At 37.3% G+C, this 14,220-nt stretch overlaps 1 protein-coding gene across 3 annotated transcripts in view; it reads right to left on the reverse strand.

Annotated features, from left to right (window-relative positions):
* SLIT2 (slit guidance ligand 2) overlaps positions 1 to 14,220 on the reverse strand; it is a 325,399-nt gene that overhangs the window by 13,217 nt on the left and 297,962 nt on the right. For all 3 annotated transcript variants that reach the window (XM_015594878.1, XM_015594877.1, XM_015594879.1), the window contains 4 exons: positions 13,374 to 13,467; positions 8,376 to 8,513; positions 8,026 to 8,266; positions 6,324 to 6,454 (listed from right to left, as the gene is read on the reverse strand). In XM_015594878.1, coding sequence (XP_015450364.1) covers positions 6,324 to 6,454; positions 8,026 to 8,266; positions 8,376 to 8,513; positions 13,374 to 13,467 — 604 coding nt within the window. The remainder of the gene's footprint in view (positions 1 to 6,323; positions 6,455 to 8,025; positions 8,267 to 8,375; positions 8,514 to 13,373; positions 13,468 to 14,220) is intronic.

A 14,220-nucleotide genomic window follows, 5' to 3' on the forward strand; every position in this document is an offset into this window, starting at 1 on the left:
TTGCACATAGGTATTTATTCTTTAGCATCTGGATATCTGAGCATGAAGAATATCCGTAAACCACCAACTGGCAAGAGTTACCACTGATCTTAATAATCGTGATCAATTATTGTGTGCTCACTCTGTGCCTAGCACTACACTATGTGCTTTACATTCATTACTTCCAAATCTCCTAAACACATGTGAAAAACAGATATGATCGCTCAGATGCAGAAATGTGGGCACAAAGAGGTGAAGTAACCTGCTCAAAGTTACAAAGCCGGGAAACAGCAGTGCCTTCCCATATGGCATATCAAGGATAGCCTAGTGTTTATCTTGGAAATGAGAAGGTCTCATAGATTCTGTCCACTCTCTGTTTCTCCAATGATACTTTTATAATAATAATAATTATAATATAATAATTGTTATTAATAATAATCATAATAATTATTATATAATAATTGTTATTATTATCTTTTTAGATTTAAGCCTGTAAGGTGTATAATCAAGAGGCTATGCAGTGAAATGAGCCTGAGTCAGCATGGGAAAGTCCTCTAACCGTGAACAGGTTCCCTAAACACTGAAACTGTAATGCACGGTACCATTCTATGCCTCTGTGAGATGCTCATCTGACTGCCTAGTTTTTAAATAGTAGTTGGCCATGTTTCCAAAGAAGCTGTCTGGTTTGAAAAATGACATTAATTTGAATCTAAAGAAGGACGCATACCATTTTTAGTAACAATTTTTTAAAAAGTTTCTATCTAGATGAAGATAAAGTCACTTTGAAGGGCAATCAGTTATCAGCTTGCTTGAGAAAAAAATGTGTTACTCCATTCCTGTCTGAGGGATTACTACTGATGTTAGCTTTAAGTTGAGGTATTCATTCATTCATTCATTCATTCATTTGTTCACTCACTCCACTATTGCCAAGAGCATTTTATGCCATTCTCTAAGCACTATCACAATTAGGCAATGTGACACTTTACATTCATTCGCTTGTTAGGCAGCTTGTGTCACCTCTGTGGTTGCTGATTCAATCTCTTGACAGCAGGGTGCTGGCAAATGTTCAACAACTGGCTCTCCGACATAGAAACAGCTTGGAATTTTACTGAGTTCTATGGCAGAAAGACTCCCAGCATGGCTGGTTTCAAGGCCAACATCAAGCATGATGGCGGGGAACTTGGATATGAGAAGAGATGCACACCAAGGGCCCTCAGAGCAGAGCTCAGATCTATTCCTCTTATAAACATGATTCTGTCACTGTGGTCCTTGGACCAGAGCGTTACCTTGGAACTTGTAGAAATGACTATTTGGGGGCTCGTCTGAGCTCTAAATCCTAGAGACTAGATGTGGAGCCTGGTAACAAGTATTGTAACACACGCTTGAGGTAATTCTGATGCACACTATTTGAAAATAATGCTCCATACCACTGCCTGTATGTCTGGCCCTGTTAGCAGTAAGCATATCTACAAGAAATCACAATCTTCTGTCAGACGTAAAAAGTATAACGAGAAAATGTGCATGTCACTTTAGTTCCATGGAAAAAGGAATATTACTACATCTTGGGTTTTCTTAAACACTCTTAAAGCTACCTTAGCTCTTCCCTCTAGACATAATTCTATGAGAAAATGGTTCTCCTATAGATTCACTTGAGACAATAACTGACATCTAAAATGAAACTTTTTAAACCAAAAAATAATCCTACAGAAACAATAACTTAGTGATTATTTTTTCCTAATTTTATCAGGCTATATTTTATTAAAGTAAAATCTACTTCTATCAATGTTGAAAAGTAACCAGGTAACTGAAAAGACACACCTGACATACTTAATTATTCATGTATGTGATATTCCAATAGCACATTAAATAATGTAAAATTTGGAAAACAAGGTCTACCAAAGTCAATCTTATACAATATAAAAAAAATCATGCAATTAAACTGACTTCAACTGAACAAATTCTGAGATAATAAGTAAAAACACTTCCTTTAAAAACATTAGTGTGGTGCACTTTTAATAATGTTATGTAAAGTGGGCACACATCAAGATTTTAAAATTTAATTCAACCAAAGAAAATGTTCATTAAGCAACTAATGAGAAAGCTGATGGCAACAGTGTTATTGATGGCTTTTGCTATAACGATGGAGAAGGAATACCTTTCATCAGAGTTCACATTCTGGTAAGCCCTGAGCAAGGTCAGAAGCATTTGATAAATGCCAGAAAATTAGGAGGACAGAGTTAAGACTTGGGGCAAATTGAAGGTGAAGGAAAGAAAAAGATTAAGAGCAACTCCGTGACGCCAGTGATGCCCAAGAAGATGGTGCTGCCTCTTAATGAAATTAGGAATGTAACAAGGACACACGGTAGGTGAAACAGAGGAAATCAACTCAGTTTTGGACACTCTGAATTTAGAATCCCAACAGCTATCATTGTTTACTAATAGCAATGCATTGTTCCAAATATTTTACATATATCAAATCATAAAATTCTGACCACGGTCCCACAAAGATGGAACGAACTATGATTTATTAACCCCTTTACCAGGTGAGGCCCAGAGAGCTTACGCAATTTCTTAAGACACACAGTTAATAGATGGCAGAGCTACAATTTGAATCAAGGCAGACTGGCTTTAGAGCACTTGATCTTTTTTATTACTTCGATTTTTGTTTGAGTGAACAATACATCCAAATGGTTCAAAAATCAAAATGATATAAAATAGTACCCATATACTAGTCTTGTTTCTACCACCCCTCTCTCTCCTCTCTATCTCTAGGTTTGTCTTTATGCAAATATTTGTAAATAAAAATACATATATGTATTGACTTTCCTTTGGCACTACTCTGCTTTTCTTTCTTTTGAACTGAGCAATATACCTTGGAAATCTTTCAATGTCAGGCACAGAGAACTCTTTCATACTTTCCCTTCCTTTCTTCCCATTCTTTTTAACAGTAAATTCCATTGCGTAGATGTACTGTAGTTATTTAGATAGAAACGTGGGTTGTTTCCTTTTGTTTTTATAACTAATGCCACAGTGGACTACCTTTGTGCACATGTTATTTCTGCGTCTTCAGGTACATCTGTAGGCTTGATTCCCAGAAGTAGGATATCACAGGTCAGAGAGTAAATGTATTTGCAATTTTCATAGATATTTTCAAACTGCCCTTCCTATAAATTGTAAACAGTCTGCACTTCTAGTGTTAATGTATGAGGATAGAGGATACACTTTTAACTTCTCTGCAATACTCCAGAGATACCAGAAAAAAAATTTCCGGTAGTGCTAAAAGAGAGATGAGAATGAAGACAATTCCGTGAGGGGTGAGGACAGAACTGAGTTCAGAATTTAATATGCACAGGGACCTTATGGGGTAGGGTCTGTACTATTACTTACAGATATGGATTCTGAGGCGCAGAAAGATTAAGTACCTTCTCTACATTTATATAATAGTGATTGGCCAAGTCTAGATCTGAACACACATCTTAGCTATTATGATTATTCCTTGTCAAATACTAGATTCTCCTAGTGTGTTGAAAAATTTTAATTGTTCTCTATAGTTTCTACCTCACAAAAGCATTTTTATTACAATTTAGAATATTAATATATTATATTTTTATATAGAGACCGTATCAATCGATCAATTACTCAATCATCTATCTGGATTTAGGAAAGTATTGCTTCTTTTCTTTTACTTAAAAATAATGTAACAACTTTTCTTAGTTGTTGTATCACAAAATAAAGTCAGAATTAAATGAAAGTTATGTTTTCCCTGGACCTCAAAAAATATATATCTATTAGATGAGCGGCAAACAAAAACTTTCACTAGAAGTAGACTTCTGGTTCATAATGAAAAGTGTGCTATGTGATATTATTCTTTTTTGTAAATTGTCACAGGGTATGCTCTATTGTTGGTTAGGCAAAAAAGAAAGGTAATGAACATAAACAAAAAATAAGCTCTTAGTAGTTATCATTTGGATATAATCACTTGGGTTTCTACAACTTTTATTTTTAAGTATATTAAAATATTAGAAATATTTTAAGTATATTTTACGTGAACACTAGCTTTAATAAGCCAACCTCAAGAACCTTTACTATGGTTTCTGAGAGTTCTCTGCTGTTTCATTGCATAAAATAAAACCAAACAAAAAATCAGAAAGAAAAATGAACCACAAAATCAATATTCTGACATCTTTTATGAGCTGAATCAAATAGAGGCTATATAATTTAAGGCCTAGCAATATCTAAAATGTTGGCACTAATTCATCACCATTTGGAGACGAAATAACAATTGTGTTCTACTTGGAAACCAATAATTATGTGTTTGTTTCCATGCTGTAAATATTCCCAAGTGGGTTAGCTCACCACCAAAAGGATTTATTGGATTCCATTCATGGCTACAATTGGCATCGACTTTGCTGGAACTGTTATGAACAATCAAATAGGATGTGAAGGCTTTTGAAAAAAATTGCTATATATATGAATAATAGCAATAATATAGAGGTCAGTATCTCCACTTTATGTCTCAATCAATGCCCAGATTTGTTGGCAAGCTTGTTTGGCCTATAGATGTATTTTGTTTACTACATATGGTACTTTAAAAAAAATGTGAATCAATATTTAAAGGAGGGAAAACTTTATACTTTAAAGAAATCTAGATTTCTGCCTTTGCTTGAATAATCTGGAGTTCTGGTAAACCCACATTTTCATAGGGCAGCATTCAGGGAGAACAAAGCAGATGCAGCCGAGTCCTGTCTGGATGGTGTTTTGCTTTTGCTTCACTGCAGTCATAACCACTCCTATTTTATTACCAAGATCAAGGCTATTTGTAATAGACAGATACTTCTCCGAAAAGTTAGATTTTTTCCAAGAGTAACAGAATGAGAATATATTATATTCTTTCTATTGGTCTGCTTAGTTCTGTGAAGTTATCTACCTGGAAAAACTGACTGCATATGACTTTATGACCCTGCTCTAAATTTGTGACATTGTTCTATTTCTACATGTGAAGAAATTAACTGAGTAAATTTTCTGCAAGATAATAGACAGTTGGTGTTGAGACCCAACGGAGGGGCTCTCAAGGTTAGTCATGCAAAAAGCACACTTTTAGCAAAGTTTATGCCCCATGAATATGACTCCTTTCACATCTCCAATATATTGTCAATAGGTTATATTATCAAAAAACTTCCCAAATGAATAAGATGACTGATCACATGTTGTATGTGTCCATCGGTTAATTATACGTAAGCTTTGTTTCTGAATGTTTACAACAGTGCTTGGCACATCGTAGGTGCTCGATAAATATGTGTTGTTGCATGAATAGTAACTCACTGTGTTGAGTGTCTCTGGCAACTGTTTCTCTAGAGCCACCCTCCTCAGGTCCCCCTGCCCCGAGCACCGGAGGCTCACGGGAGAGCTGCATTACTGCGATCCCTGGATCCACTGTGTTCTGGCATCTAATTTGGCCAAAGGGAAGGAGGGGCAGGAGATGGTTGGGAGGAAGGAGAGTGAGGTCGGTATCTAAAACCCTGGCTTCTTGCTTGAGGGCAGAATGCATCCCTCCACGGAAGGTCACAGCTCCTGTCACACAGTCCTCTCCACAATTCTCTTTCTGAGCCTGGGCTTCCAAACCCGCTGCCTCCTCTCACTCTTTCAAGCGTGTGGTAGTAGTAATGTCCCTCCTCACTAGTGCCAGGCTGATAACGCTATTTCTACCAATCTTTGTGAACACAGGTTTCCCCCGCTTTTTGAAAGTTCACTTTATCACAACTTTGTCTTTGTAAAAGACCTATATCAGAACTTGTTTTTCCCTAACCCAAAGAAATCCAAAGATTTTTGCTCTTCTGAAAAATGCAGAGAAGTGAAAATAGAGTTCAGTGTTTTTTTGTTGTTGTTGTTGTTGTTGTTGTTTTTTTTTTTTGCGCCCTGAATAGAGTGGCGCCATCAAGCTCCTTCCCTGGGAACTACACCCAACATCCCAGCATCTGGCCGCCCCAGCTTTGAACTGTGTCTGTGAGCATCTGTGCTCTGCCTCGATTTATTTTTGTGCGATTGTTAGCAAGATGTATTTTCAGGTTAATCGCTTCTTCGCCTTATGCCTTTTCGGTTTACGAAAGGTTTCACAGGCACGCTCGCTTTCACTGAGCGGGGGAAACCTGTCATCCTCTTATAAATCTCTCCTCCAATTATCCAGCTTGCATATGCCATCTGTTCCTGCCAGGCCTCTGACACACATCACAGAGTCTGCTGCAGCCAACTTATTCCCTTCCCTCCGAAAAACAAAATAATAGAGGAGAAGCAGTTCTTCGTGAAACAATCGTTTTCACCTTTACCAGTAACTGAGAGATCTTCACCTGTAAATGGCGGAAGCCGGGTGGGAGCCGGTGTCATAGCTAGCACGAACACGTCCCCGGTAGAGTTCCACAGCGATATGGTCTTTGTCCCCCTTGTACAGGAGGATTCCACTGTCTTCATCTGTGGCAATCTAGTAGGAAGTACCCTTGACATTAGCAGGACATAAAGTCATCCAAACATATTTCATCAAAAAGAAACAAGACTGCTTGGTGTGGAGTTGTTACTATGGTTTATTTTTTCCTTATGGCTATGAGAAAATACTAACGCACGTTGAAATGATGACTTGAAAGATGATCTATTCTAAATTAGTTTGTTGCAAATAAGTTCCTAAAGAATTCTTAAAAGTTTTTAAATTACATAAACGTATTTTTATTCTTTCTGTATTGGCAGCGATGAAGTTTAAAGATGCATGTCCTATGAAATATGCAAAAACAAGGAATTTATATACATGATTTATACTTCAGGAAATTAAAGTTGAAAAATATTTTCCACATCATTAAAGTTCACGGTATTTAAGTAAATTGAGCTCTCCCCCTTCAATTTCAAACTATATTTTCTCAGCAGAGGGTGATAAAAACAAATCAGGAATAAAAGGATCAGATTTCTGTTCTGTTAAAAAGAGCAATAACAAATACTTCGGTAAACACCATTGCATATACTTAGAACTTTCTTTTCTGGCGATTTCACTTACTTGATCTTTTTGCTTCTGCAATGGGCTTCATTTATGGCATATGTGAAATGTGACTGCACTGAGCAAGCTTTTCATATTTCATATTATTTATAGTTATGGCATGAAAAGGGGGAGGGAAATCTCTGTTTATATCCTGTTTCCTGGCTTTTTGGGGCCTTTGAAAGACCAGTTTCATCAACGTTAGGACTTAAGCCCGAACACCACTGGGTATGTAAAACAATCCGAAGTGGCAGATACTGGGAGGTAAGGGACCAGTTTTCTAGAGAAGGCGTCTGCCTTCCAAGGTCGCATTTTTCATGACTTATAAAGAACCCCCTGCTCCTCACTGAAGTGCCAGGGTAAATCAAATAAAGAGTGGGGTCTACAGAAATAGGCTAAGGCCATTTGAATTGAAAACAAATCAAAATATTTTGCTTACCAGACAAAACAAACGTGCAGCCTCAATTTGTCCCATGTACCCTAATCTAGTCTAACCTTGCTAATCATTGCTCAAAGTGTAAAGATTTCAAATAAAACCGAGTTCGTTAACTTTGTGTTGATTCTTAAAGGTTTTTGTTGAAAAGTTGAAAGACACTTGGTGAATATTTTGCCAGAGTGGGTTCTGTCTCACCTGTACTCTTCTTAAATTTAGTTTTCCTAAGAGAAGCCTCCACCTGTGTGGAGCCTGAATTGCAGTTATAAAAATAAACAAATAAAATGCCTTCGCCCAAGCATAAACAAAGAGATGCATTTTGTGTGTGTGTGTGTGTGTGTGTGTGTGTGTGTGTGTGTTTCAAACAATCAAGTAATGAATAAAAATACCTGGTTCCTATTTACTTTTGAAAAATGCAAATGCAGAAGAGAAGATTAAGCTTTTTCACGCATGGAGTATTTTCTCTCATTGTGTTATGCAGCCTGTAACTGTCAATATTTAAGAAATAACATCATTCACAAACTACCACGGATGTTGATGCTTTGAAGCTGAATTTGGCTTAAACGAGATCAGCTCTTGCTGGTGGCAGAACTCTTACCTGAAGTGTGATGTTTGTTTGGGGCCGAACCTTGGCTGAAGGAATCTGAAGATAAGACTCTTTGTTTACAAAATTCACACTGACCAATTTTTCACACTTCTCTCCCTGGTAGCCGGGCAAACACTGGCATATTGGCTCATTTATTCTGATGATGCACTGAGCTCCATTCTGACAATCAAAATTATCACACGGGCTGGTACGAGGGAGGACCATGGGTGGTGAAAATTCACAGAACAAGCCACTAAAGAAAAAATAGAATTAATACATTGATTAAATTGTACTGAATTGCCCATGTAAATTGAGTTGTGTGAGACTTAACTTTGAATACGAATGTGTATTTCTTCTCTTACCTGTAACCTTCGGGGCAGATGCATGTATAGCCATTCACTGCGTCTGTGCAGTGGGCTCCATTTTTACACTTGTTATCTTGGCAGTCGTCGAAATCAACATCGCAGTGCTCGCCTATGTACCCTGGTGTGCAGTCACATCTGTTTGAACAAGCAGGTAAACGGTTTCAGACCCACTGAGCCAAAATAAGTAAAACAGTTGCATTTCATCGAGAAAAAAAATAGTACTATCTAAAAAACTTATTTAGAACAGGCTCCTAGCACCCCCAAGTTAATGGATGCCTAGACAACAACACTGGTCTGCGAAGTATCCCACAGTTTCTTACTGTGATCTATCAGAGGAAGGGTAATTTTATCTCTCTGATGATAGTATCAACAATCCAAATGAGACTAGAATCATTGTAACAGGGTACTTCCCTCCCTCCCTTCTATCTTGCTTTTTCCTTCCTTCCTTCCTTCCTTCCTTCTTCCTTCTTCCCTCCCTCCCTCCCCGCTCTCTCCCTCCCTCTTTTTCTCTGTTCCTGCTTTCTCTTGTTTTCCTTCCTCTCCCTCCCCCCTCTCCCTCCTCTTCCCTCTCTCCCTTCCTTCTTTCTCCACTTTATTTGCCCATAGCGTCCTCCAGTTTTGGCTCTGCCTAACTCATCTGAGCAGTTGAGATGATAAAAGTACTATGTTGTCAAACTTACTAACAATATTAAGCATATTTAAAAAAATAAAATAAAAGGTTTTAAAATGTTCTAATAAAGAATAGATATATTGGAATGAAATATATTCTTATGAAAAACATATGTTAACATCAGATACCCTAATTCAAAATGAATCCAGATAATCGTTACAGCAGAACAGGGCTGACCTAACAGTGAGCCAGGGGAGCTGATAAGCAATTCCTGGGGCCGATCTCTCGGACAGCTTTTCGGCCTGTTTATTCTGGTGGAGTGAGGGCAAAAGGGGTCTCAGCTGCACTGATGGTGAAGAACCAGGGATTCATATGCAGCTGAAATTCATTCTTCGAGTACTTCCTCTGTGTCAGATCCTATTCTAAGCACTTGGCTTATGTGGATTCACTGAATCCTCTCCACAGCCCTGTGCCTTTGGCCATACCATTCCTCTACTCTACAGACGAGGAAACTGAAGGACAAATTGTTTAAGTACCTTACCCAAGGACGTTCAACTTGTAAGTGCCACAGCCAGGAACTGAACCCAAACAATCACACCAGAGAGCCTGAATTTCTAACCACTGCACCATGCTGTTGGAGAATCCCTCAGTGTGCTCTATGAAACCTGTCATTCTCGAGTGCTAACCCCTGGAATCTCTCGCTATGACACCAAGGACCCGGGACTTTACAGTTGCCTGAGCTAAAACAGTGTGGCTAGTGTAGTGGTTTTCAAATTATGCTTTGGGGACCCTGGAAACACTGTAGATATGGCCATGGGGGCGGCCATGGGGGCTACTTCCCGCAGCTTCCCTCTGCCTTCCCTCAGCCCCCAACACTCTCCTGCTGTGAGGTGTTAGTTTGACACATTGGGCTTCCATGAGCATTTGTATTTTGGGTTTAAGAACAGGTTTGCTGACTTTAAAAGACAAACAGAGGAACTAAGGTTTAGAATTATAGAATTTGGACTTTGCAGAGAGCACTGGGTTTGTATCCTGGCTTCATCCTTTAGTGTATGTCATCTTGACTAAGTTACTTAATCTAAGAGTTCAATTCCTCATCTGTAAATGTATAGAATAAAATAATCTCCATCTCATAGGTTTGTTAAAAGATTAAAGAAAAACACTATCTGTAAAATAATTAGCATAATGTTTGATATATAATGCATGATCAATAAATAGCAGGTATTTTTAAATAATTCCATTAAGTATAATCCTATAAAAGTCTTTATGGTTTAATCTGTAGTAATTATCCACTTTTCTATTTCAAAGCCATTAGGGTTTAAGTGAATGAGGATAATTAAAAACACCCAAGTGAATATGGACATTACTGAATGCCAGAGGTTTTGTCTGAAAATGCAAAATAGGGATTTAAGAGTTACTGGAGAGCTAATGAATTAAAATAAATGGAGTAACACGCAGCCTTTCAGCTCTGCATGTATGAATTAAGAAATAAAATGAACTCATGGCATAAGTATGCTTGCCCTAGAGCCAGTGGTTTTCATGCTAAATCATAACAAAGTAAACAAGTCCGAAGTTAAATGGAGCCTAAGTGGCCACAGACATTCTCAAGTAGACGGACGAGCATCGACAAGAGAGCTTCCATCGACGTTAATGCAAGCAGAGCCACTAAACTGCCGAGCATTAAAAGAAAGAAGAAATGCTTTGAAACACTCTGAATTATTTATCTGAGAAAAGAAATCAAAGTAAAAGATAAGAGAATAGCAGATTCACTGCGGTGGCTGTCTAAGAGCTATTTTATATTTCTTCTCTACAAATACCATTTCAAGCCCATTAGAACTTGGAGTCATGCTGTGGCCAATTTTTTTTTTTTTTTTTTGTCTTTCTTTTGATCCTCGGACCTAGTTTTACAACAGGATAAAAATATTTAATTAGGAATTTCTTAAAGTTTGTATTAACAATAAAACCTATCATATTCCCTCAACTCCATTATCTGACAAGGAGTGAGGAAGAAAGCAAAGACTATAAAATATACTGTTTACAAGCCCAAAAGCTGACTAAGTAAGATGCATGCTTGAAAATACTCCTTATGGCATATTGTGCTCTAAAAATATCTCAAAGCAATTTAGGAGATTTATGAGGTATATAATAAAGCACAAGAAGTAAAACCAACTCTCTTAGCTCGGTAATAAGAAAATGAATTTAAAGAAATAGTGTAACTTGTCCAAACAACATTTGTCAGTAGAAATTTTTCTTTAGCAGCTTCATATAGTTTTGGTTTTTATGTCTATTTTTTTTTTTGAAACTCTCTTTTCCACAATACGCAATTATTTATAATATGGGAGTAATAGCATATACTATAACATAACCTGTTTTCTGATATGCTACATATAACTGGAAGACAAACTCACAAATTACTGCTGAAAACATGTTCCCAAATTAGTTAACCTATAATTTGAGTGAGATGCACTTTTAAGAGTGTGCAATCTAATTGACAGTAATAGAAAATATTGAATTGAGGATCTGTCTTTTTGAAAATGAACTCCTTTGTTTTTTAATGATTTCTACTGTCTTAATAATACTTTATGTTATAATTACAATGCACAAAGCCCTGTGAAACCTGAGTAGCAGATAAGCAGTGGTAAAAAAACACTTTATTTCTCTGAGAAATGAGAAAGTAAGTTATGAAAGTGATAGACTTTCAGTTTGCCAAATTCGATTGTGGGCAGGTCAAAGACATTAGGAGTTCAAATAATTTAGGTTCAGTGTTTAGAAGAACAAAATGCAATACAGAATTTTGTATAAAATAAAGACTTCAGTATACTTTTGGTTTTTGTGATAGGTTATAAACTAAAATATAATAAAAAGTACAATCAAAGGTATTGTTTTCTTTTTCTTTTGTTGCTTATTTTGCACATTTAAAAATTTTTTCTTTTATTAGTTTCAAGTATACAGTACATTGGTTAGACATTTATATAGTTTATAAAATGATCCCTCTAATCCCTCTAATAGGCAGATGCTGCAACTGTACTTGTGTATTCTAAAATGATGGATTTTAAACCAAATTGCATCAAAAAAAATTCTCTGAATAAAAATTGAGAATAAATATTTTATTCAGATTGATCTTTAAAGGCAGTGGAGAGCTGGTAATATTTATCTCACCTCCCATCCAGTTTGGAACATATGATGATCTGTTGACAAGTTGCAATATGTTAGAGCCTCAGTTCAAATCCCATCTCCTCCTATAAAATTGTTCCTGACCTGCATAATTTTTAATTCTCTGATTCCTATGTCAATCAAGCTATAAAGCACAATAAAAACATAAGATGATAGTATTGCTACGGACCCATGGCAGGTGCTCAATACATATTGCATAAGGAACAAATGATATTTGTTAACTGTCCAACATAAACACAGCTCAGCTCTTCAACTCGATTGTGCCACTCTTGAGAATCCAGCTTACCTTCCCTAACAAACCAACTGCAATGTTAATAAACTACAGAACTTCTTAGAGGTAACCTCTGTTAGAGGTAAGCAGCTGGGAGGACATATCTAAGCTCCAGCTCTGCCTCTGAATGACCTTGAGATCTTTAGACAGCCACAGACCTCCCTGGGCGGTAGTTTCCTCAGTTTTAAAAGCAGGAGTTTGGACAAGATGATCTGTAAACTACTGTCATCTCTGAGAATAGAAGTTGCCGTCGATAGACCCTTACAATATTTCAGGATTGTGGCAAAGGAATAATTTAATTTGAGACCAAACACATTTTAGGAAGATTGCTGAGGAGGACATAAAAAATGATTTTGAAGTTCCGAGTTTACTTGAGGAAACCCTCTATCTAGAGGGACAGTGTGCTTTATCATCCCACACAAGACATGTGGAAGGTGAAGGGGGCACTCTTAGTAATTACGCTGAGACAACAGGCATAAACTAAGACTGTTCCGTGGCAGCCTGGGACATACGGGCCCTCTCTCTTCCTCACCAAAGTATTGCTGCAGATCAACACATTTTGTCACATTACATTCAACTCCCTATTTTCCCACAACTTACATTCAGATAATAAAACACCTAGCAGATGTTACAAATTTATTTGGCCTATAAATACATTTAGGTAAGTACAGTCAAAGCCTACTTTATTTCCTACATGATTTCCCAGGAAGAGTCATAGAGCGAAAGAAAACACTCTCTTTTATATATCTGTTTTTTTAGTGGACTGAAAAAAAAAAAGAAGTCCATGCTACAGATGAACATTGATACAAATGCCACTGACAGTAGACAATATGTCCCTTTAATCCTGACTAACGGTGTGAAGCTAGGTCCTGAACAGCAGGTAGAAAACAGGGGTCCCTGAAAGAAAAGTCTGTGAGCACCAAGGCGGCCTCTGACTTACTTGAATCCCTTTGGTGTCAGGATGCACTTGGAGTCGTGCTGGCAGGGGTTCAGGTCCTGGGCACAGAAGTCCAGTTTCTCCTCACACAACTCACCTGTTAACATGGCAGAACAGCGTTAGTTCACAGAGAAAGGTGAACGGGCCTCCCGCCAGCAGGCTGTGGCATGGACCTCAGACGATAGCCCAGCTCATGACGGGAAAAAGAAAATCACACAATACGGAAGCAGAAGATTCAAAATTCTGCTTCTGCTAAACAGGCTTATGACTGAGGACAACACGAGGACTGTTGGGATTAGAGAAAAATCTGAATGGTTTTCATTTCTATGGTTATATTTATTTTCTTTTGGACTTCTTTTTGAAGTATGTTGTATACCCAAAGGATAAATGAATAGCTAATGAAATATTCACAAACTGAACCCACTCATCTAACCAGCATCCATTTCCAGAAACACACCATTCACCAGCAAAATCCCCGAAGCCTAACGCCCAGGGTAAGTCACCACTATCCTGACAGGACCATAGACTAGTCGTGCTTGATTTTGAGCTAACCATGAGTAGAATCATTCGATATGTACCCCTTTATGTCTGGCTTATTCTATTTTATGTTTGAAAAAGTAATCCTCAAATCTTCATAGTCTCTAAAGTTTTATAAGTCTCGAATACACTATTTTTCTCCTAATGACTTATTACAACAGCTCAAAAGAATACTCCTTAGCTACATCCACCAAGACAGACAGAAAAAATCAAAAGGAGAATCAATCTAGACAGAAAACATACACTTTTTTCCTGAGTATTAGCTAGCTCATAAAAAATAATTATTACCAATAAATGAGAGCTAAAAGCATAA

This window comes from Pteropus alecto, unplaced genomic scaffold (genome assembly GCF_000325575.1).
Source record: "Pteropus alecto unplaced genomic scaffold, ASM32557v1 scaffold5, whole genome shotgun sequence".
Lineage (NCBI taxonomy): Eukaryota > Metazoa > Chordata > Mammalia > Chiroptera > Pteropodidae > Pteropus > Pteropus alecto.